The sequence below is a fragment of the Natrix helvetica genome, assembly GCF_964273705.1.
Source record: "Natrix helvetica genome assembly, chromosome: 4".
Classification (NCBI taxonomy): Eukaryota; Metazoa; Chordata; class Lepidosauria; order Squamata; family Natricidae; genus Natrix; species Natrix helvetica.
Window position 1 is genome coordinate 150996613 of NC_138550.1, and position 26146 is coordinate 151022758.

At 37.1% G+C, this 26146-nt stretch overlaps 1 protein-coding gene across 1 annotated transcript in view; it reads right to left on the reverse strand.

Annotated features, from left to right (window-relative positions):
* Positions 1-26146, reverse strand: part of CSMD3 (CUB and Sushi multiple domains 3) — a gene marked incomplete at its 5' end in the record, with an annotated part of 706489 nt that overhangs the window by 403756 nt on the left and 276587 nt on the right. The window contains 2 exons of the mRNA XM_081953230.1: positions 92-204; positions 22938-23145. Coding sequence (XP_081809356.1) covers positions 92-204; positions 22938-23145 — 321 coding nt within the window. The remainder of the gene's footprint in view (positions 1-91; positions 205-22937; positions 23146-26146) is intronic.

Sequence of the window (26146 nt, forward strand, 5' to 3'; positions counted from 1 at the left end):
GAGTGGTATATTTGTTTGCACCCCAACCCCAACCCCCACTTTCATTTTTAAGTCTGAGAGAAGGAGGAAAAATGGTTTTCATTAAATATACCTTGATAAGGGGCGCTAAATCCACGATATCGGTGGTTGCTGTCTGTTACAAAATGAAGTCTTAGCCAGTTTTTGTTGCTGATAACTGGAGGTGGGATATTCATTCCAGATAACCTGAATGAGAAAAAGACAAATAAGACAAACATTTTTAACGGGATCAGAAATCCCTAGTTAGTCACCAAGGCCACTAACTCCTTCAAAAGGCTCCAGAAAAGACTTTTTTCCCATAAAAACAAAATAGGAAACTATTGTGCATTATTTTGCATAATTTTGCACTTCTCTAAATTGGAATGGTGAGAAAGAATGACAAGATGGGCCTTTTCTATTCTTTAGGAAAGAAGTGTTAAATAAAGGACTTATGCTAAAGAATTGTAAATCGACTCCCAATATTGAGATAAAGCTTTATAAAATTATAATGTGTCATCTTCATCATATTCATTATCTTTGCTCAGAACTTTCAGAATTCATCGGGACACAGAAATAGAGGGACTTTACATAGTAGAGATATGTAATTTGCATTTAAAAGGCTGGATAAATTAAAAGTGCATGCATGGATTTATTCAAGTCTGACTTGGAGGGAGAAAAAGTCTATTAATAGCTACAAAACATGATGACTATTTAAGTATTAGATTTATTTATTCGATTTTCATCCAGGTGCTTAAGGCACTATACACAGTGCTCCAATTTTCTCTTCACAAAAACACCCCTTCAATAGAAGAGAAAATGTGTACCTCAGAGTTGAACTATGGAGTCATTGATGCTCTCTGAGCTTGATTGTTTGCTTGCAAAGGTTAACATCCAGTTTACATCACAACTGATTATGGTTCCAAGTTGAGTAATGGAATGTCTAAAAGCAAACAATCAAGTTTACAGAGCACGAGGAACTCCACCCCCCCCCCCAAAAAAAAAGAGAGAGAGAGACTGAAAGAAAGTTACTCACTGACTTTCCAGATCCAGGGATTGGTTTGATCAGTACAACACAATGTCTCTCTATAAGATTTCCCTAACATCAGTACTAAATTGACTATCAAGATCAGGTGCAGGGGACAATAGCAAAAAAAGCATGATAGCCACCATTGCACAACAGTTAGGAAGTCGGACCTGGAGTGTAAGAAGTTCAAGTGTCTGGAGATTCTCAGTGTGATGTTTGGAAATTACTAGAGACCCCTTTTCTCCAATTATTTCTACTTATCAGATCTGTCAGGATGTACAAGCTCTGGATAGCAGAAGTCAAGAACTGAGTCTTTTCTGAATATTCACACAAACCCTGCTACAACACACATAACTGCCCAAATTCAACCAAACACTTAGACTTCTTATGAGCTGGCTGTTTTGTATAGAGGTCAGAAGAATAGTTAAGCCTATATTTGTTGTCTATGGAGATTCTCAGTCATCCAGGTCATGGTTGTCCCAAAGGTGCTTATTTCAAGAGGCAACTGGACTTTCTGGTTTTTCTTTGAAGATGTTTTCGCTTCTCATCCAGGAATATTCTTAATTCTCCAGGAATGGATTTCCAAAGGGGAAAAGAAATTGCAGACTTCACGAACCAGAAGCACTACTCAGGTGACCCAGAGGACACAGATTAACCTCCAAGTGTTTCAACGACCCTCTAAATGGATGCAAATTACCAGCTGTCTGCAAGGAATAGAAATCCTTCCATTCTCCACCATCCAGTCAGAGCTTTAGAAGGTTCTTGGATGAGAAGTGAAACATCTTCAAAGGAAAACCAGAAAGTCCAGTTGCCTCTTGAAAAAAGCACCTTTGGTTCAAGTTCAAGTTTATTCTCTGCCATGAAAACTTTCTTTCTTTCTTTCTTTCTTTCTTTCTTTCTTTCTTTCTTTCTTTCTTTCTTTCTTTCTTTCTTTCCTCATTTATTTATTTATCATAATTCAAGATTCCCCATGTGTCATATAGGGGTCAGGATATATCCACATATACCCTTTCCTGAATTTTTAAAGAAATGAAAGGATATAATCCGCCCTGAGTCCTTTTGGAGAAGGGCGGCATATAAATCCAAATAAACCTAAACCTAAACCATATAATCAATCAAATAGTAGAGATTTGGTATTCAAATATCCTGATTGTAAGCTTTTGGGAGAAAGGGAAATGGGCCTTCATAAAATCTGAAAGTTGTGGGATCTCAGCAATCATTTTTCCAAGACACCAAAGTAACTGCAGATCTGTGTCATGAAGTTGATTGTCTTTTCTAAATATCCAACTTTTTTATTATTTCTATAATTCTCAATTATACAATTTGTATAATTGTTAAGCAAATTACCATCATTATTAAGTGAAACACTTCCCCCAATGACTTTGCTCATCAGAAACCGGTGGGAAAGTCGCAAGTGAAATCACACAATATCAGGATGCAATTGTTGTAAATGCATGCTGGTTGTCAAGCACCCAAATTTTAATCACATGACCATGAAGATGCTTCAATGGTCATAAATGCAAGGACTGGTCATAAGTCATTTTTTCAGTGATGTTGTGACTTCAAATGGTTTCTAAATGAAAGGCTGTCGATTCCATGAGTATCTCTACAGTGGTATCAGAATAGCGATAGAAAATAAGATGCCAGGTGATCAAAGCCTATTTAATAAATAAAATGCTGAACAGTAGGAAAAGATTTGTATGTCCCTTTCTGCAACAATACTAGAACTAAGATTCATCCAATAAATCTACTATTTATCAGATGTTGACAAAGCAGTAATTCACTGAGCATAATGCACAGCAGCATATTTTTTAGGATGAGTAGCCTCCATGGCTTTAAAATTGCATGAGACCAAATTAAGAACGGTAGCTACATTAATAGTTAATAACTATTAGGTAGCTATGTTTTCTATCAGACTCTTTCTGGATCTTATGCCAAATGGAGATAGTATAGTATAGTATAGTATAGTATAGTATAGTATAGTATAGCATAGCATAGCATAGCATAGCATAGCATAGCATAGCATAGCATAGCATAGTATAACAATGTAATTGAATAGAATAGAGTAGAGTAGAGTAGAGTAGAGTAGAAGAGAAGAGAAGAGAAGAGAAGAGAATAACAGAGTTGGAAGGGACCTTGGAGATCTTCCAGGCTAACCTCCTGCTTAGGGGTTATAGAATTTCAGACTAATGGTTGTCCAACTGTTTCTTAAAAACTTTCAGTTTTGAAGCATTCAAAACTTCGGGAGGCAAGTCATCCCACTGATTAACTGTTCTAACTATCAGAAAATGTATTCTTAGTTCTAGGTTGCTCCTCTCCTTGATTAATTTCCTACTCTCCTTGATTAGTTGTTGGATACATATATTATCACTGTCTATCAAAAGTTTATTCATATTGCAAAAATAAGGTTCTTTGATAATAGCAGCAGTGATGTCCCATAGTTAGCCAGCTTCTACACTACCCATGCAAAATTTCCCCCCAAAAAACAACAACAATCCCACATTTTTAAGCAAAATCTGGCCACATGTCCTCTTGGCCTTGTTATAGTCAAGACCTGATTTGACTTGATGGCACATGATTCTGGAATGGGAATATCATTTCTCCTTAATTTAGTAAACAAAACTAAAATATTTTCTTTTAAAAAGCAGACTAGCTTAGAATGAGCGCAAAACTTCTAGATTTTTCTTAATACGAAAGAGAAATCGAAATATGTCAAAACACGTGTCCAGGTCTTAAGAAGAAGAAGTCCCTATTAATTAACTGTAAATAGTAGACCAAGAATGGGATCAAATGTTGATATTAGAATGTAGTATTTTAGGCTCAAAAGGAATAGATACACAATGAAATTTCCTATAGAAGAGATTAAATTTGATGTGAATACACAGTTCTTCATAATTTCTGGAGCTGATGCATGCTGATCATTTGAATGTACAGTACCAATTTCATTGCATTTAAGTACAATGATAATAAAGATTATACTTATACTTATAACATTATGAATTGTATTCATTATTGTATGTAAATACAATATTGTATTTACATACAATATTAATTAATCCTTTGTTAGTTATTAAAGTATTAATCAGGCACATCAAAGGTTCATACAGTTGGAAAGGGCTATTTTAACCATTGAGTCCAGCCCTCTTTCAGAGCATGAATCCAAAGTGAAATACTCTACCAACATGATTCTGTAGCATCTGCTTGAATGCATGCAATGAGTGGAAGCCTACCTACCTTCTCTGCTGAATAATTGTTTCCACTATCAAACTGTTCTGATTGTCAATTTTTCTAAAAGGCACATTACATTATTTTATAGGAATAGAGTAGAGTAGAGTAGAGTAGAGTAGAGTAGAGTAGAGTAGAGTAGAGTAGAGTAGAGTAGAGTGGAGTGGAGTAGAATGGAATAGAATAGATTGGAATGGAATGAATGGAATGGAATGAATGGAATGGAATGGAATGGAATGGAATAGAATAGAATAGAATAGAATAGAATAGAATAGAATAGAATAGAATAGAATAGAATAGAATAGAATAGAATAGAATAATAGAGTTGGAAGGGACCTTGGAGGTCTTCTAGTCCAACCCCCTATTTAAGGGATATACCATTTCAGACAAATGGTGTCCAATCTTTTCTTTAAAACTGCCAGTGTTGGACCATTCACAACTGCTGGAGGCAAGTTGTTCCACTGGTCAACCGTTCTAAGTAACAGGAAATTTCTTCTTAGTTCTAGGTTGATTCTCTCCTTGATTAGTTTCCATCCATTGCTTCTTGTCCTGTCCTCAGGTGCTTTGGAGAATATACTAACTGAATATAGCTCTCTTTATGACTTGAACTAGCCACCAATATGCCTAATTTTCCTCAGTTAATCCCCATATTTCTTTGAACATACAGTATTAAATAACTCATACGATTAAATATTAAAATAATAATACAATGGAATTTTTTTTTAAAAAAAAAGAAATAGAATCAACTGTCAACTATTCATCCCATGTCATGTAACATGAATTGGTATTCTTTTTTTATGCCATTGTTATCACTCATAGGAGAGATTGCCATAATTATTGAAGAAAGCATAGTAGTTCCATTATTCAAAAGCTTGGATATTTTGAAAGCTCTACAAAGACATTTATTTCTTCCAACTGAACTTTTACTCATTTTACCCATATTTATTAAATAAATAGTCTTACAGAATTCATTGAGGCTTTCTTTTAAGTAAATGCTAATAGAATGGTGCTGTTAAGCATCTCTGGCTTATGTGTGTTGAAACCCATTCAATCTCTTTGCACTCAAAATTAAAAGCAAAAAAGATATAGAAAAAGCTTTGTCTGAAATGTTTCTTATCTTGAAATTTTATCTTTAATCTCAAAATGATGCAATATAAACATTAAGTAGGAAATTTATTTTATACCAAATGAAATATTACTACACAAAGACATTCAGTTAACCCTAGATGGGGTGGAACAGAGGTGCAAGCATGGGTAGAACAATTTCATTCTTAATACTCGTTTATATCTTAGTCTGCCCATCAGGACATTTTTTTTTAATGTGATAGATTGGGTAGTAATGCAAATTATCCTCCTTTAGCACATAATAATATTGGTCTAAACAGTAAGACTTCTGATTTCTATAGTTGATTTCTTTGAGATTATTTCTACTGAAGTGATATTGCAAAGTGACAGGATTTACAAAGATTTCTGGCATGAAATATTTGTTTATTCCAATTATATACTTATGTTTTCTTTTCAAGTCAATTTATTTTCCAAACAAATTAAGAAGCTGTTGCGTATTATTAAAATACATTTGCAGTACAGCCATAGAAGCATGTCAAGTATTCTTTGAAGAGACAATGTTATCCTAATTTTTAAAATAAATCTGTATTAATAATTCATATTTCATATAATGTCCAGACTGATGAAGAAAAACAATAAACAGGCAAAGGTGCTTAATGTGTTCTCTGTGTATCAATTTTCTCTTGCAATTCTATTAATATTTGAACATCTCAAATAACTCCCACAAGCTCTGTGGAATATGGATAAATTCCTACATATGATTCTCTACATTCATTTGTCTATTGTTCTTACAGCATCTTCATTCAATGCACATTTTAATAGTCACCTAATCCTGGAAATGTTCTGTCAGCCCAAATAAATATAGAAATCCAGGAAACTATCTTTCAGCAATATTTTCATTTAGCACACACATTCAAATGATATTCATAAAGTTAAATGATGGCATATCACCTCATAGCTTACTGGACTATAGGAAAAACTGAGGCAAATATTTCATACTGGACACATTTAAAATCTGGTCCAGTATGCTTTTGCTGCAGAGCAGGTCAACACCTCGTCACCTTTGACACCAAGGGGCAGCTGAATACAGAAGAAGAGTTAGAAATTCTCCTAGTGTTCCCTTTTTATGTCCTCCTCAACCGTTTCCCTGTTTTTGAGACTGCTGATCAATTTCTTCTTTCTCCCTGCTTTATCTTGGCATACAATTTCTTTCACCTCAAGTATTACCTATAACCTTCTCCCTCCCCTACAAGCAAGTCTCTTGCAGTTAAATGACCAAAACCTGTTTCACTAGTCCGATTCAGGTCTGATTCCCATTTTCCAGCAACATAAAAATCACTTCCTCCAACAATAGGCAGGTAAAAGAAGAAGAAGAAAATGTTGTTGGAAGCATATTTGTATTCAATGCAGCAAGCCAGCTACCTACTGAACTAAATTATGTATGGTTGGTGATCTGATTTATCAGCCTGCCAGTGTAGTTCAGAAGCAATATACCAGAAACAAACGGGGGGAGGAAAAAGAAGACTGCCACTGTTTTAAATAGCAAAACACTATGAAACAATAAACTTCCTCTTATAATAACTGACAAGTCATTCTGTCTCAGACGTGTGTGTGCGTGTACATATGTATATTTTATGTGTGCGCACATGCACATGTATATGTATAAGTGTACAATATCTGTGTATGAGTGGGTGTTTGTGTGGGTGTACATCAGTGGTGGGTTTCAAATTTTTTTAGAACATCTTCTGTAGGTGTGGCCTACTTTGTAGAAGTGGCTTGCTAGCCATGTGACTGGGTGGGAGTGGCTTGCTGGCCATGTGACTGGGTGGGAGTGGCTTGCCAGCCATGTGACTGGGTGGGAGTGGCTTGCCGGCCATGTGACTGGGTGGGCGTGGCCAACTTATAAAATGTGGTGAAATTCACTTAACAATGTTCTTGCTTAGCAACCAAAATGTTGGCTCAGAAACTCTGGCATTTGAAGCACACAAGTCTTAAAGCTGTCAAGTTACAAGACCCTTGCACCCCTAACCCTTTAGAAAAAAACCCCCAGAGGTGTTCAAACTTGACAGCTTTAAGACTTGTAGACTTCAACTCCCAGAATTCCTCCTCCAGTCATGTTGGCTCAGGAACTCTGGCATGGAAGTATGCAAGTCTTAAAGCTGTCAAGTTACAAGACCCTTGCACCCCTAACCCTTTAGAAAAAAATCCAGGGGTGCTCAAACTTGAAAGCTTTAAGACTTGTGGAGTTCAACTCCCAGAATTCCTCCTCTCGCTCTTCATCTTGATGATGTGCGGATGGGCCGGGGGAGAGAGCTGGAACTGGTTCTAAATGGCACTGTAGATTTGTGGAACTTCTTCTATAGAAGAGGTTAGAACTAGCAGGAACCAAGCCCGGGTGTGCATGCACGCAGCAAGTTTTCCTTTGCCAAACGCTACACTTTTATCATTGTGAGCACGGATTCCCCTCCAGTTTTCAAACTCAGGCCTCACTTTCATGTCATAAGCATGTATCTAATAGAGATCAATCTTAGGATGAGTTAATCTCTCTAGAGAAAGCTTTATTTAAATCAAATCAGCATTGAATAGCTTAGATTAAATCCAAAACATCTGATCTGCAAATTAATCTATTTAAACACACTCCGGGGAGCCAGGGCAGAAAGAAGCCTGAATGTTTTGATTTCATCCATCTCGGCTGAAATCTTGGAATGAACATATATCTGCTTTTAGTTAACTGCATTATCCAATCCACTCAAAAGTTTCATTTGTTCCTGAGAAGTTCTGAGAAGCTTTTATTTGATTACACAATTACTGGAAAAGAGGAATGATATATCTCTCTCTCCTGGTAGATTATTTGCTGATCTAATATGCCTTAATTCTAGAGGGGACATATTTTAAGGCAACCAAAATCTAGGAGGACACGTAAAATAAAACTTGGGACTTAAGTATTGAATGGACATTGCTATTTGTCTCGTGAAAGAAGAAAATAATGCAGTAATGAATCAGAACAAGGAGACCAGACGTGGTATTCAGCTGGTTCTCTCTGGTTCAGGCGAACCAGCAGTGGCTGCTGTGGGAGGCTCCATCCACTCACCCTGATGTAATGTGTGAGCACTGCACATGCGCAGAAGGGCGGATTCACATTTGCGAACTGGTAGGGAAGGTCACTGAATCCCACTTCTGAAATAGATACTCTCAAGATGCTCATATTGATCTACTTGGGAGTAAGCTATGTGGACCATCAGTAGTCGTGTTTAAAAACCGAGTACATATTTAAAATTGTATTTAGTGCAATTCATTAAAGGCAAATTAAGCCTTAAATAAACAAAAAGAGTACATAAATAATCAGCCCCTGCCCCTACAAAAAAAATAAATAAATCCCAAACTGTAGACAGCTATAATGTGAAAAAGGCTTATTTGTACAATATTGTGCTAAACATTTGTTAAAATACATTAATAGAACAAAGGTTTCCAAAATAAGGGGAAACAATCACTATACATTATTTATTCAGCATTGTCAGCTGCCACACAGAACATGGTATCAATTCTATGTGCATTTTAAGAAAATTGAGAAAGGTTCAGAAGAAAAAAAGTGAGGTTATCCTATAAAAAGTGGGGTCCTTAGTGCTCTCTGAACTTGGTTGTTTTCTTGCAAACATTTGATTACCTAACTATGTAATAATATACATGCCAGATGGGAGTGGGGTAAGGGAGTGAGGTTTGCTCTCTGCAAAGCAATTTACTTCTGCACGGATGATATTACCTAGCTGGGTAATGAAATATCAGCAAAAAACAAACAAACAAACAAACAGCCAAGGACCTCCCAAATTTCAACCCTGAGCTACAAATATTCTCCATCTTTCTACGGTGGAATACAATTCCTAGATCCTTCAATTTTGCCAGACCAATTCTCGAATACAGCTCATCTGCCTGAAATCCACACTGTATATTGAACATTAATACAATTGAGCAGGTCCAGAGGTATTTCATGAGAAGAGTACTCCACTCCTCTGCTCGCAATAGAATCCCTTATGCCACCAGGCTCGAAATTTTGGGCTTGGACAACCTGGAACTACGCCACCAACTATCTGATTCTAAGCATAGTACACAAAATTGTCTGCTACAAAGTCCTACCTGTCAACTACTACTTCAGCTTCAACCTCAATAATGCATGGGCAAACAAGCAATACAAACTCAAGGTTAACCGCTCCAAACTCGTTTGCAGAAAATATAACTTCAGCAACAGAGTGGTCAACACCTGGAATGCTGTACCTGACGCCATTGTTACATCCTGTAACCCTCATAACTTTAACCTTTAACTGTCTATCATGGACCTCATTCTATTCCTAACGGTCCGTAAAGGGGGCTTGCATAAGCGCACTAATGTGCCTACTGTCCCTGTCCTACTGCCCCCATTTATTTGTACTCATTTCCTTTGTTCATGTCCATGTTTGTACTTATACTTGTTATCTTGTACATGTTTGACAAACTAAATAAAATAAAATAAATAAAACTTTAAAGGAACTGGGATATACAGTATACAGAGAGGGAAGAGAGATTTCAGGAGAGATAATTGATCCACAGTGCTAAAAGGAAGGATTTCAGAACCCCAAAATAGGAGTAAAAATGGAATATGCTAGCATCTCGATCTCTACTGAAGAACTTACTTAATGAAGTGCCTATCCGGGAAAGATATAATTTTTAAAAAAAAATAGTTTGGAGAGGTTCAGACATATAGTTCTGTTTTTAAGTGCTCATTATGGAATGGCACATGTAAAACTATTACATTTTTAAAAATTAGAAACACCCAACATTATTTTTCATTAAAATGCAACCACCACCACCAAAAAAAAAAACCTGAATAATGTAAGCAGGCTGAGAGAGACCGGAATGGGCTCAAGATCATCCAGTGGCTTTGTGCCTAAGAGAGGACTAGAACTCACGGTCTCCTGATTATTATTTTTTTAGCTTGGTATCTTTAGGCAAAACATAGAAAAGGGATAAAAAATAATAAATGAATTTGATGAATTTAAAGCAAAAAATATACACCTTTTAATGTATTAATTCATTTTATACCTCCCTTTTTATTATTATTTTATTTTTATTATTTGAATAAATAACCCAAGGCAGTGACGTCACACAATACTTCCTCTCCACCTTCTCCTCCTATTTTTTCACACAATAACAACCCGTTAGGTCACTTGGGCTGAGAGAATGGGATTGATCCAAAGTCACCCAGCTGACTTTCATGCCTAAAGTGGTACTAGAACTCACATTCTCCTGGCTTCCAGCTGTTCTCTTAGCAAACTAGTCTCAAAATGGTTTCATTTCTGGCCTTTATTTATAGGAGCTTCATTAACTACAGTATCATTCGCTATATTTTTTTTGTTTTCAAATATATGTGTTTTCTATTTCTATTTCTCTCTTGCTCTCTCTCTCTCTCTCTCTCTCTCTCTCTCTACACACACACACATGCACACACAGACACACACACAGACAAAAGCAAAATTGCCTTTTGCTATTTAAACTTCCTACTTCATCCTTTTCAAGGATCTCATCAAGTTATCCAGTTATGACTCTCTCAATTTTTTTTTTCTTGACACGGTCATTCTTCTCGATATTTATTTTACTATTTGTTCATCATTCTTTTTTTCTCTCATTCACATGCTTCTTCACTTTCTAAATTCAATCCACATTCATTCAACACTTACTCATTCTTAACCTTATCATGTTTTATAGTCCACTTCTTCTTAAGTAACTCCAATTCAACTCACTTTTATGTTTCTCTTGACATATCCATATAACACTTTAAAAAAAAATAGAAAAAGAATTGCCTTGAGTTTTAAAACTACAATACCCAAGCCACATGCATGGCAAACATCCTCTGAGAATGATAATTCTCAGGTAGCACTACAAATAGTAAAGACAGTATGATTATTGTCTAATAAGACTGAGGAACAAAGAAAGAAGCGGAATCTTTTCTGAATTGCTATTGCAGTTCATTGCTTTGGGATGAGAGAAGGAGGAGGAATCAGGCTGGGTAGAAAGTCCTCTAGTGGCTAGTGGGAATGGCAGAGTAGGGTACCTGTAACTGGGTGACCAACAATGAGTAAGGTTGTGAATATGAATGAGGGATACTCCAGTAATGTATCTTGTAGTTTGTTTGTATGAATGCATGGAGGAGCTCTTAGCTGGGATCTGGTGACACTATAGTGTCCCAGGATGCCCAGTCTACCTCCCATTGATGTTTAGTAGGGACAATAGTAATGCAATGGCTCAGTGGCTAAGATGCTGAGCTTGTCGATCAGATGGTCAGCAGTTCAGCAGTTCGAATCCCTAGCACCATACAACATAGTGAGCTCCCGTTACTTGTCCCAGCTGCTGCCAACCTAGAAGTTTGAAACCATGTAAAAAATGCAAGTAGAAAAAATAGGGGTCACTTTGGTGGAAAGGTAATAGTGTTCCGTGTGCCTTTGGCACTTAGTCATGCCAGCCACATTTCCACGGAGAAGTCTTCAGACAATGCAGGCTCTTCAGCTTAGAAACAGAGATGAGTACTGCCCCTAGAGCCGGAAATGACTAGCACGCATTTGCGGTAGAACCTTTACCTTAACTTTACCTTAAGGATAATGGGAAATTTTTGTCACTGGTCGGGAGGGATTTGGTTTTGGAAATGTGGCTGCCATTGGGGGGGAGGGGTGGAAGCAGACCAGGGTCTATCACCTTGTACTGAAGGGGAGGGGAGACATTGCATGAATTAAGTTAATTCCAATGTTGAGATTTTAACTGTAAATTCATATATCTGGATAGTATTTATAGTATACAAAAATAAGGATTTTCAAATGAAATCATTTTATAGTAACTACAGTATAGTATCTGATACAGGGATGCTTCTTCTATGAATCTGGCATATATTTTATTTTATTGTTTGCTATTCACATTTAAAGCATAGATTCAAAGACTAGCATCCTTTTAAAAAGAGGAAATAATACCAAAAGGAAAGCGGAAGGAGGGAGGGAGAGACGGAGAGAAAGAGAAATTGGCTCTGTAATGTTGTTGCTTCTCTTTATATTTTGTAAAAATAAACTGTCATTTACAATGATAAACAGAATATTAAGGTATGAAAATTTCTTCTAAGTTACCACCAGAAGAAAAGAAATGACAGAACTGCTAATATTAAATCGGGAATAAATCTCTATTTATGTGCACAAATTTATTCCTTTCCTTCCTCTATTATTTCATGTATTGCCAAATATAATTTATGATGACTTAGTTGGAAACATTTCTGTTATAAGTGCCAAGAAACTCACTCATGGAATATTTATATAAACATAAAATATTGTGATATACTGTCCACATCTATCCATTTAGCTCAAAATCACTGTAATATACTAATATAAATAATACATCTAATAAATGTAATATAATGTGATAATATAATATCTTTCCCTCTCTTTTTTTAATCTGTATCTTTAATTTCCTAAGATTCTTAAATGCAGAGGGAGAAGAGACAGAAAGGAAATAAGCATAATTACAAAGCAAATACACTAGCTTCTATCATCATCTAGAAGTTTCTTTAGGCTCCTTGGTTGATTGATTATGTGTAATCAAGTCAGAGTTAACTCTTTGAGATCACAATATTTTTCATGATGATCTGATCCCAGCCTGATGCTCCATGACTTCCAACTATGGACCCATTGTCATTGTAATTTAGTCCATTCATCTTGCTACTTTTCATTCTTTCCTCCTCTTTCCTTTCATTTTTTTCTGAAGGCTTCTAGGTTTTTGCACGATGTGTCCAAAGTGGGATAATTTGAGCCTTGAGGAGATCTCTGGATTGTTTAATGACCCACTGTTTCTTTTCTTGGCTGTTTATGGTATTCTCAGACATGTCTCCAACATTTTAAAGCATTAAGGTAAAGGTAATGGTTCCCCTCGCACATATGTGGTAGTTGTTCCCAACTCTAGGGGGTAGTGTTCATCTTTGTTTCAAAGCCAAAGAGCCAGCACTATCTGAAGACATCTCCCTAGTCATGTGGCTGGCATGACTAAATGCCAAAGGTGTACGGAATGCCTTCATTGTTACCTTCCCACCAAAGGTGATTCTTAGTTTTCTACTTGCATTTTTTATGTGTTTTCGAACTTCTAGGTTGACAGAAGCTGGGACAAGTAACGGAAGCTCACTCTTTTAGGCGGCGCTAGGGATTCAAATCGCCAAACTGCTGACCTTTTGATCGACAAGCTGAGCATCTTAGCCACTGAGTCACTGCATCCCTTTTCCAAAGCATTCATACTCGTTATATCCTGATTTTCAGTTACATTGAGTGTTACAGAGAAAACCATGGTAAGAATAGACAGGTCCATCATTACAGCTTCCAAAACACGAAGATTAGAAGGTTGGGAGAAAATTTAGGATAACAAAGACCATCCTGGGAGATTGCTGTGAAGCAATCTAACTGGTTTCCACTTTGATAAGTTGATATTATTTTATGTGCCCAAGCCATCACAGAATATATTTTTGTGGCATATATTTTCTCAGTGTGCCTGGAAGGGCTGCAAACCTCTCGTACATAGTGTGTGAATTACGTTAGGTAAGCCGAAGATGTGTTTGGATTGGGTTTTTTTCTCTTTGACTAGCAAATCACCAAATATATCACAACTTAATTTTAATATCCCCAGAGTTCTAAACTCCTTTGCTACATAATTCAGGATCTCTACTTTCTCATCTTTGAATATTAATAATCATGGCTTTGGCCTTACACCACTCCATATGTATATTTTCTTTTTCCTACGGCATGTTGTAGATTCAATAGAGTATTAAATATGTTGTTTTAATGTTTCTTGAGTCAGAAGGATATTTTTGTATAGATCATACGGATTGACATTAAAAACTTAAAATCTGTGACTGCTATGCAGTGCTAAAAAGCACAAACAGAATGTCATATTTTCTCTAAAACCAGAGAAATATTTTTACACTTTCACAAATAAATGGGCAGAATTATTTACAATTGAGTTGAAATAAAATGTAAGCTAACTTTAAAACAGTTTTTACTAGCATATCATATTTGACAGCAACAAAACAGATGAAATTAGTACATAGTCATTATCTTCTATCATTCTTGGTTGTTTTTTTAAGTGATAGGCACACTTTGGCTATATGCATCACTGCAAATTATGCATTCTATTCTGTTGTTTAAAACTTGTGCTGCTTTAATTCTTTCTTCCCACATAGGAATACTGATGAATATTCACTGTTCTCCGATCTTGATAGCAGCATGAGCAGCAAGTTCCTAGATTGGCTTCAGCTCTGAAACTTCAAATTGCTTGACAGATGCAAAGAATTACTGAATATATCTTTCCCATTCCCCAACTCAATCCCCACCCATTGACCCACTGTTCAGACTAGTCCTTATAGACAAGCGACCTCAGAAAACTCATAGCAAATATGTTTTGTGTGGAATTTTGTCTATAGAAAATGACTGGGTAGACAATGTTGGAAGTAAGGATGCACAATGTTTGTCTTCCTGCCTTTGGAATTATAATGCAACATTTGCAAACATACTGTAGGTCCTTAGTGGAAGGCAAAGTGAAATAATTTTAGGAGTGTGTGCATTGCAATGAATCAAGGAAAATGGGAATTTCTTGGAGAGGGCAGCTGAAGTTCTCCAAAGGTACAGAAGAGAATACTAGAGAAAAAGAAAAACAAGGTTCTCTTTAAGGACAATGCATGGAAGTAAGTGATCCATTAAAAACAGAGCAATTAAAAGACATGGTGACAGCAGAATTTAGAAACAAGAATTAGTCTTTCTCTCCTTCTCCAAAGACAATTAATAGCTGGCTAAGTGAAACTTGCTCTGACACTGTGATAGACCTTGCAGAAATCCAAGAAGCATCTTAAGAAAGAACAGCTGTGACATGATGGTAAATGATACCCTGCTGAAGGGTACTGAAGCATCTGTGTGCAGTCTCAATAAGACCTTGCAGGCAGGATACGTATGGCCTTTCAGGACCTCACAAAGAGATTACCAAAACTGACCATAAATTATACTTAGTTCAGGTGGAGATGAATATTATAGCCAGAAGAGAACCTAGAAGAATATCTGAATACTAAATGGCATTGGGTAAGGAAGTGGAGGAACTGGGAATATATTTGCAGCTTGGATGAAGGAGATGGATAAAAATAAAAAAGAATATTTTCAGTTAGATTACCCTGTTAATAACTCAGAATATGAAAAACAAAGAATAAATGAAACTAGTTTTATGCAATTATACCTAGCTGTACCCGGCCACACGTTGCTGTGGCCCAGTCTGGTTAAATGGAAAAGAAAGAAAAGAGAAAGTGCAAGTCCCCCGGCAGAGGCAGCCCCCGCATGGAGATGAGCCACGGTGGCCCCTACAAGAGCTGCCATGGAGGACGCTCCCACAGGCCTCGGCCTGGCTGAGCTGAGGAAGAGAGGAGGAGGAGGAGGCCACCGCCCCTGACCCGGCTTCCCTCAGCGGTGGCAGCTAGAGGAGGCAGCCGGCTTCCCCTGAGGAGCAGGAGGAGGAGGAGGAGGAAGGAGCCACCCCTGGCGACGTGGACGCGAGGCAGCCCCCGCTGGCCGTGGCCCCATCCAGAGACACTGTCGCTGCTGCAGTCGCTGCCTCACAGGGCACTGAGTAGCCGCCCCTGCCCCGTTGCACCTCAGGCTGACACCACCCCATCGGAGCCACCTTGGCGAGGCTGTAGCTGGCTCCCTGTGAGGGGGATGGAGAGCGCATGCAGCCAGCTGGGCTGAGGAGACGCTCCGCCTCCACCTCCTCTGGAGCTCCACTGGGCTGGGCAGGGGGAGGCCGGCTTAAGGGTGGGAGGAGGTGGCCGAGGGTTGGGGCAGGCGCTGCCCTGCCGCAGACAGCAAAGGCCTGGCGGGAGGGGAGGGGAGAGAGGGGAGGGGGAGGCCGAAAGGCTTTGGCTCCCCTTGGTGGAAATGGTGAAGCTCGTTGGAGGAGGGGCGGAAAGGGGAAAGGGTGCAGCCGCAGCCCAGCCACATATATAAAGGGACCGTCGGGACAAAGCTGGAGAGAGGCCGAACTGCTTTGAATATAGTATACTCAAGAAATGAATGCTGTGGTATAGCGTGTGTTGCTTTTACATCCAGCAGATGGCGCTGGTTTTCAAAAAAAACATGTTTTTACAAAAAGCATGTTTTTACCTGTCACAGGTGTGACATCTATATAATATATATTTATAAAAACATGTGCATAGTCGAATGCAACATTGTGTCAAACTTTCAAAGCAATTGGTGAAGAACTTTCGGAGATTTGAGATTTTGAACAAGCAAGCATTACATTTTTATTTATATAGATAGTTTCCTATATAGAGCTAGGATGGCTCAGTGGTAGAATGCAGTATTGCAGGCTAATTCTTTTGACTGCCAACTGATGGCAGTTTGAGTCTTACAAGCTCAAGGTTGACTCAGCCTTCCATTCTTCTGAGGTCAGTAAACTGAGAACTCAGATTCTTGGGGGCAACACGGTGACACTGTAAACCGTTTAGAGAGGGCTGCAAAGCACTATGAAGCAGATTCTTCTGAGGTCAGTAAACTGAGAACTCAGATTCTTGGGGGCAACACGGTGACACTGTAAACCGTTTAGAGAGGGCTGCAAAGCACTATGAAGCAGTATATAAGTCTAAGAGCTATTCCTATTGCTAGGAAAAGTACAGCAAGAACAATGCTTGGTTGCAGTGCAATTAATTACTGAATAACATCAATTGCGTAATCTTGTGCTCATCAGTTTTTACTCTAAGCGCTAATGCAAAATAAATTTTATGGTAGAGAACCAGAAGAACTTTGAAATGGACTTAAAGAAGTCATTGAGGATAAATGGGAAAAGTGACTGCCAAATATGGAGAAATGGAAGAAGAAAAACTAGATTTCAGAATAAACCAAGACATGGACTGCAGACTAGCACTTGGTATAGTACTGGTGAACCTTTTCGGCACCGAGTGCCCAAACTGGACCACAAATGTACATGTATGTGTGTGCTGGAGCCTCGGAAGCTCAAAGACCAGCTGACCAGTGCGCATGTGCATGCCAGCCAGCTGGTATTCTGGTTTTTGGTGCACACATACACACCAGCCAGCTGGTCTTTGCATATGCCAGAATGCCGGAAACCTGAAGACCAGGTGGCCGGTGCATGCATCTGCACTAGCCAGCTGGTCTTCAAGCTTCTGGGGCTCCAGCATGTATATGTGTTCCGGTTTGGGCACTCAGTGCAGAAGAGCAGCTAGTGATGGCATGTGTGCCCACAGAGGGGGCTCTGTGTGCCACCTCTGGCATGTGTGCCATAGGTTTGCCATCATGAGTATAGTAGTTATGAAAGCCTTAGAAGAGGTATTCAGACGCCGTAATGTGTCTATATCTACAAAGATCAAAATAGTGGAAGGAATGGTATAGCTTGTAATACTCTATGGAAGCAAAGGTGAGACAACAAAGAAGCAATGAAGAATATTGGTTCTTTTGAAGGTTTCAAAAGGTGCTCACCAAACAAAAAAAGATAGCTTAATATTATTTTGGGATATTCTCATATAGTATACAAAGCACTATACGGTGGACTGATTTGAATATTTAGAATACTGGTTTTAATAAAGATATTGTTTGTCATCTGATGAATTCAGTTAACATGCAGCTGACTGTGATTAGGGCAATTCAGATAAAAAAGTGGCTACTCCCAGTTATGACCCTCCCATTGTATATGTTTCTGACATAATTTCAATGTTATTATATAAAATTATATCCTGTATTGTTAACATCTCATTTGAATAGTCCAGTCTGGCAGAATTTTCAGTTTAGATTGACAATAAAATTGTAAATCTAGGAACAATTCCAAAGATGAGGTCAGGATAAATAGCAAGCTTTGTTTTATAGTTCTTACACAATCTTTTATCCAAACTACCCAAGAAAGAAAGCTTTTATTATTTAGTAGTCTGAAAATGTCATTAAAGATTTATATATATATATATATATATATATATATATATATATATATATATATATATATATATATGTATGTATGTATATATATATATATATATATATATATATATATATATATATATATATATATATATATATATATATATATATCGGGACAGAGTAGCTCTTCAAAATACTATATCACCTAAACAAACTTTGTAACCCTGCATTTAGTTTTAATAGGGTTTTTACCAGATCAGTTCTATCTAAAATACAACAACACATAAGCTTTCATTGACAGAGTATTATTTGCATATCTAAGCAATTAGGAGTTGGATTTCAATACTACTCTAAAGGGATAAAAAATATTAACATAATACATCTAATTAAGAAATCTGAGCTAATTAAATTTTGTAGATTTATTTTTTCCCTAACATATGGTGAGGTGCTTTTGAATAACAAAATATGTTGCTCTCATCCCACAATATGAATGACAAGCTTAGGATAGAATACTCCTTCAATCTGCAAATTAACCATTACTGAATTAGCATTTTAATGCTGGGTTATAATTTATAGAAGGTACTTGGGAAACAAAAATGTTTTGATCTGTGTATATTTAACCATCTCACTTATCTAAACATCTTCCATCCTTACAAAAATGAAAAAAACAACAACAACAACATGTTTTTTTCAAGGATAAAGTCACCAAATTGCTGTACAAAAGACAAATGATGTATATTATTATTTTTTTAATCCCACTAATGACTGGAGTAAATTAGGCTTTTAAAATAATTAGGCTACAGATATGTCTAAACAGTGTAATTGTGTGAGAAATCATTGACAAATCTGAATCTTTTCACCATGGATAATTGACTCACTTAAGTGGTGATGTGAATAATCTTGCTACAGCAGTCATTAAAACTGAAAGTATGCATAGCACCTTGGATCTGAGGAGAAACTGAAGCATCCGTGGCCTTTCAAATATTATTTGAGGTTGTCATCCCAGACTACTGACTGTGGCAATAACTGGAATCCCAAATCCAGATGGAGGACTGTAGTTTTTATTTAATTACTTTATTCAAGTTCTGTAGTTGCCCATCTCAGTCTAATATTGCCTCTGGAGCAGCAAGCAATATGGCAATTAAAACCATAAAAGCACAAATAAACTTCCTTTCCCCATCTAAGTAATCCATGGCAGTGGAATTGTTTCGAGTCGAATCTAACTGACTTTATGATGAGTGTCTTCAATTTATTTTAGCTTACTGTTTTCAAACATGCTTTCATAAATGCATATTCACTGTATAGCAGTGCAAATTAAAAAAAAAATACAGATGAAGTGTTAGTAACACCTGACATCATCTCACTGTCAAACTCCATGTAGCTCCCAAACCAAAGAAGCAAGAAACATACAAGTTTCAGAAAGGCACCTTTAATGCCAGCCTGAGGTAAAAACATAACCCTGAAAAGGATAAGTGTAAATCCCCAGTCAGACTCATGGCGAGTTGTTTAAGGCAGATCTTGTTGAAATACTTTATTCCTAATGTTGTCACTTTGGGGTTGGGTTAATTCTTCTGACCTAAACTGTACTTGTCCTCGCTTTCAATGCAATATTTCCATTAGAAAGAATGCCCAGAAATTCATTACATTTTGAGAAATAAGAAAGCTATCTCATCCATGCTTTGCCTGGCCTAATATTACCCACTTCAGCTGGTCCTTTGAGAGAAAAGATTTGATCTGTGCAATTGATTTTGTCAAAATGACAAGCAAAGCCAAGTAGCTCACAGTTTAGTGCTAGATACCTAATTTATTCATTTATTTTGTTTTAGCATATGACGTACACAACCAGGCAAATCGAGAGAGAGAGAGAGAGAGAGAGAGAGAGAGAGAGAGAGAGAGAGAGAGAGAGAGAGAGAGAGAGAGAGAGAGAGAGAGAGAGAGAGAGAGCTATCTTTTTCTAACTAATCTGTTTATCTATTGGCATTTTTATATACTTTTGAACTGCTAAGTGGGGAGGAGTTAGGGTAAAATGATGGAGCTCACTCTGTAACGTGGTGCCATGGGCTTCAACTACCAGAGTGTCAACTATCTGGGGCCCGAGACTGATTCAGATTTACAGAATTGGAAGGGACCTTGTAGCTCATGTAGTTCAACACCTCACCCAAGCAGGACATCCTACATCATTTCTGACAAATGGCAGCCCAATCTCTTCTTGAAAGCCTCCAGTGATGAAGGTCCCACAACTTCTGAAGGCAGCTGTTCCATTGGTTGATTGTTCTCACAATCAACCAATGCCGACCATTAAAACTGCTGTGTCATTGCACCCCATTACTAGATTCCTAAAAAACATTTTCTTATGAAGACTAAAATGGAGGTTTAACATGCATGAAGGATTTTGTAGTTCTGATTAGTAACTACTAGTACATTTAAATTTCATTATGTTTTCCATTAGATAGTTAGGCTTTTTGCAATCTCTTGCAAAATGTGGCTCCTATTGAATGAGACTTCCAAGATTTTGAATTTAGGATATTATATAGTATACATAACAACTGAACAAATAAGATGAAAGAAACATGTCCTACATTCATTAAATAATTCAATTCATTAATCAACAATACGTTGTTTTTACTTCCATTTCACTAGTCAGTCAATTTTAGTTATACCACTGTTCCACAGAACTTAAGTATCTTAATTCTATACCACAGAATAATATCTACTTGCAAATTAATAGTGCAGTATGGCCTTATTTGAAATAGTAAGAATATTCCTGACAATAAAAGCATGTTATAATATTATGGAGTTTCCCAAAAGGAGTACATAAACATATTCCTTCCAAATGTCATTTTATACTGATTTTGTGCCTTTACAAAATTTAAATGAAATTCTTCATAACAATAATTTTATTATATACTAATATATTGCAATAAATATTGATTGGATAACTAGTTCAATGTATGTTATTTTTGTTATACAATTAAAATCTAATTAAAAATTCACCAAGATAGGGTACTTTGAAAAGCAAATTGTACATTTGTGATGCCAGGACCATCAATTCCTATTCTTCTATATTTGGCACATTAGAGATTAATAAGTATAGCACAAATAACTGATAACATCAGATTTCACATGAATTGAAAAGTAAAAACAATGGCAATCAGATCATAATAACTATAAATTTCTAATGTTTTAGAAAGTAAAAAAAAACCAAAACAAAGTCTTTGTTATCTCTCTAATATGAAAAATATAGTAAATATATAGTTTATATTTTAATGGTAACAACATTATATCCTGTTAATGAGTAGCTAAAACAGGCAAAATAATAAAATGTAACTGATTCATATCATACACAATTGGGGAGATTTGAATTTTGCAAAATTACACAAACCCAATCAATATCAATACTTGTCAAATTGAAACTGATTTCCAAATTCCTAGGCTAGTAGACAAGAAACGATTAGCATATCTATGGTGTATATCAAGCATAAAGTACACAAGAGTTATAGGAAATAACCCTACTACTTTTCCTTGATCATTATTAATTTCATTTTTTTAAAAAAGTATATGCATTTGTTATCTTGGAGAAGCATTAAACTATGCAAAGTCAATCTAATTAGTAGCAATTAATTATCTTTTAGACAACAGCTGGAATATTTATCTAACATATGCCTAAATTTTTTATACAGTATAATTGAGTTGATTAAGTTGGTGGTCAGAATCTCAGCTCACCCACAGAATTAAAACTGATCACAGATTTTCAGAATAGTCCAACATTAGTAGCACCTCTCACTGAACACATCATTCATACTAGCAATGGTGACCCCCTCCCCAAAATATGGCTGCTATGCTATGCTATGCATCTAGATTTTTATACATACATACTTACACACTATACACACACACAGTCTGAATTAGATAGAGCCATTTAGGAAGACGTTACAAATAATAATTAAATTTAAATCACAGTTCACCCAAAGAAGTAAAAAAGAAGCAATTTTTTTAGTGAACTCTAAAATAAATTTATAAAAGCATATCCAGTCCAAATAATCTTCAGTAAACTGAAGCAAAGTTAAAACGACATCACTAAACTTCAACAAACAGCTTCAAGTAGGATTCAGTTATACAACTACAACTATGGGTGGTCCTTGATTTGCAATAATTTGTTTGGCAACAGTTTGAAGTATTAACAGCACTGAAAAAAGAAGTGATTGATCTTCACACTTATGACTATCACATCATCCCCATGGTCATATGAGCAAAACCTGGGCACTTGTCAACCAATGTATTTAAAATGGCTGTAGCATTTTAGGATTATATGATTGCTATTTGTCATCTTGGCTTTCCCACAAGCTATGCCAATGAGGGAAGTCAAATTTGCTTAATGACTGTTTAGTTCACTTAACAACTGTTGTGATTAACAACCATCACATAAATGTTGTAAAATTTAACACAACTCATTTAGCAACTACCTTACTTAACAATGGAAATTCTGATTCCAATTGTGGTCATAATTTGAGGACTACCTATATTGTTTTACCTAAGCTCACTAAAATCTTGTTCGGATGAAATCTATAGGATGTTTACATGAAACCATGGGGGGTGGAGGGGAAATCATACACATTTGTGCTATTTTCCAGAAGGAATTTGCTGCCGTTTTTAATACAAATGTTCTCACTTACCATATTGTGGGTGGTTCAGAACCTTCTATTTCCAGGTAATCATATTTCTCTTCCATATGAAAATCTGTAAAGATGAGTGAGATAGTGTCTCCAGGTTCTGCCACAATTGTCCACGTACAGTCTGCATTATTGTGGTACTCATTTGGAAAATTAGGACTAGAGACGACACCACTGGATCCCCTCATTGTTCCTCCGCATGCATCTTCCGCTATCAAAGAGAACAAATGAAAAGTATCCATCAGAAGAAAGTAAATGGAAACAGGTATTTGGTAGCATATGACAATGTACTTAACATAGAATAGAATAGAATAGAATAGAATAGAATAGAATAGAATAGAATAGAACAGAACAGAACAGAACAGAACAGAACAGAACAGAACAGAACAGAATAGAATTCTTTATCGGCCAAGTGTGATTGGACACACAATGAATTTGTCTTTGGTGCATAACTTAAGAATTGCAGGAAGAAGAGAGTAATATAAATCAGGCTAACTTCATCAACCTGTCTAAGAATCAGCTTTGTTAGCATCCTCCTCCCACCCCAGCATTATTTTACAGCTATTTTATAACATGCAAAAAAGTGAGTAGCAAGACAAAATGCAACAGACACTTATTCCCCTCTCAACTGCTTCTCTTCTTGCTTATCGTCTTAAGAACTGAAGTCTAATGTTGCTTATTTTCCTCTTGATTCCATTATTTTGTGCCAGATATTTTAGACAGTCATATTCAAGTCATATAAGAATGGTGCAGTGGCCTAGAAGTGGAGCTCTTGCCTCAAAATCAGGAGGCTGTGACTTCGATCCTAGATAATGGCAGGTATTTCTCTCTCGGGGCACTATGAGTAAATATCAGGTGTGAACCCTGCATTAAAAACAGGAAGGGCATCCAGCTAGTAAACACTCAATTCCATTCAGTTGACCCGACTCCACCCCGATGAAAAGGATTACAGGATCATTAAAATACATACATACATACATACATACATACATACATACATACATACATACATACATGCATGCATGCATGCATACATGCGTAAAGGTAAAGATTCCCCTTGCACATATGTGCTAGTAGTTCCCGACTCTAGGGAGCAGTTCTTATCTCCGTTTCAAAGCCAAAGAGCCAGCACTGTCCGAAGACGTCTCCATGGTCATGTCGCCAGCATGACTAAATACTGAATGCGCACGGAACATTATTGCTTTCCCACCAAAAGTGGTTCCTATTTTTCTACTTGCATTTTTATGTCCTTTCAAACGGCTAGGTTGACAGAAGCTGGGACAAGTAATAGGAGCTCACTCCATTATACGGCACTAGGGATTCAAACAGCTGAACTTCCGACCTTTCTGATCGACAAGCTCAGCGTCCTAGCCACTGAGCCATTACGTCCCCACATACATACATACATACATACATACATACATACATACATACATACATCTGTGTGTGTTATAAAATAAGACTATTTTTTGTTAACTATATGTAAGACATTTTATTAATCTTGTTCCCAGAGTCAAAGTAAAATAAATTCATCTCAATGGGGCAAAAGTAAAAAGTCTTAATATTAGGCTGAATTGAACATAGCAAATATGGTCTGGTAATCTTTGGCTCATGGAACAGTTGTTTTACAGCTGGCAGCAGAGATTTCAACTTGTTATTCAGAACACATTATTGAAGTATGATGATGAATGTATATAGAATCCATCTATTATTTGGCAAGGTTAATCCCTAAGTGGTTCTTCAACATTTGCATTCAATGTTAGTCACAATGTTACTTTCAGTGGAACTACTTCGGCTCTAATCTTCTAATTTAATTGGTCTGATATCAACAAACACATCCCAGGCCTATGCTTATCAGTACATTTCCAAGCTTGATTTTATTGAATGAAGCCTCACTGAATTTAATATGCCTTATTCCATAATTTTGCCTTTTAAGCATTTAGTCAACATGTGATGAAAAGTGAGATAGTGATGTTCCCAATTCTGTGCCCTCTCCTCCAAATGATAACTATGTTAAATTGAGCAAAAACAAAATAAAAAAACCCATACTTGTGCATATTGTGTGGATTGATTTGAATGCCCAAATATACAGGCAACAGATTAAAGTTTTTCCCTGATTACTATTAGGAAGATTAATAGGAAGGGTCACCATTTACCTTCCAGATTTTTTTTTTTTATTGGCATCCTTCAGGCTCAAAAGTCTATGGTATCGTACTCTGGGAAGACGTCCTAAAACAGCACCTGGTGTGGCTAAAAAGGCCAATTTGAGAGTGGCAATCCCTTCCACATTGAGGGCAGATACATTCTGCCCCCTGCCCTGCCCCCCGATTTCGCTGGTTCCGGAACTGCCTCTTTGCCTCAGCCTGCCGAACAAGTGTTTCTTCGAATTGGAGAAGGCCATGCTGCATCTTTAGCCTCCAAGCTGAACGATCAGAGGTCAAGGTTTCCCAGATGTTAATGTCCATTCCCAAGGCCTTTAGATCTCTCTTGCAGATATCCTTGTATCGCAGCTGTGGTCTCCCTCTGGGACGCTTTCCTACCTTCCAAATAGTATATTGTTAATATGTAGGACAAGGATATGTCTGTTGCCTATTAATAATCTTGGCATAGCAATTGGCAACTGACAACTAGATCCAAACAACCAGCAGGTTGTTTAATTTCAGCTGCGCCATTATCTGCTGATTCAAGTAAATGGCAAAGAAGGGTTGTCTACTAATTTGTTAAAAGAGATCTTGGCTGAGGTATATGTTTGTTTGTTTGTTTGTTTATTGGATTTATATGCTGCCCTTCTCCCAAAGGACTCAGGGCAGCGTACAACATAAACAAACAAACCAACCAACCACATATTACAAAAGCTAAAAAAGAAATTAAATAAAGCATCCAAAAACAAACCCAATTAATATTAACAATAAAATTTTAAAAATTAGATTAAAATTAACAATTAAATTAATCATTTATTTTATTCTGTTCAGGACAGGCCAGCTTGCTGGAAAAGCCAACTTTTTAGGGCACGTCGGAAGGACCAGAGGTCGGGGATTATGCGAAGCTCCGGGGGCAGCTCATTCCAGAGGGAAGGCGCTCCCACAGAGAAGGCTCTCCCCCTGGGGGTCGCTAGCAGACACTGTTTGGCCGACGGCACCCTGAGAAGGCCAACTCTGTGGGATCGCACTGGACGGTGGGAGGCTACTGGTGGCAGTAGGTAGTGTCATATA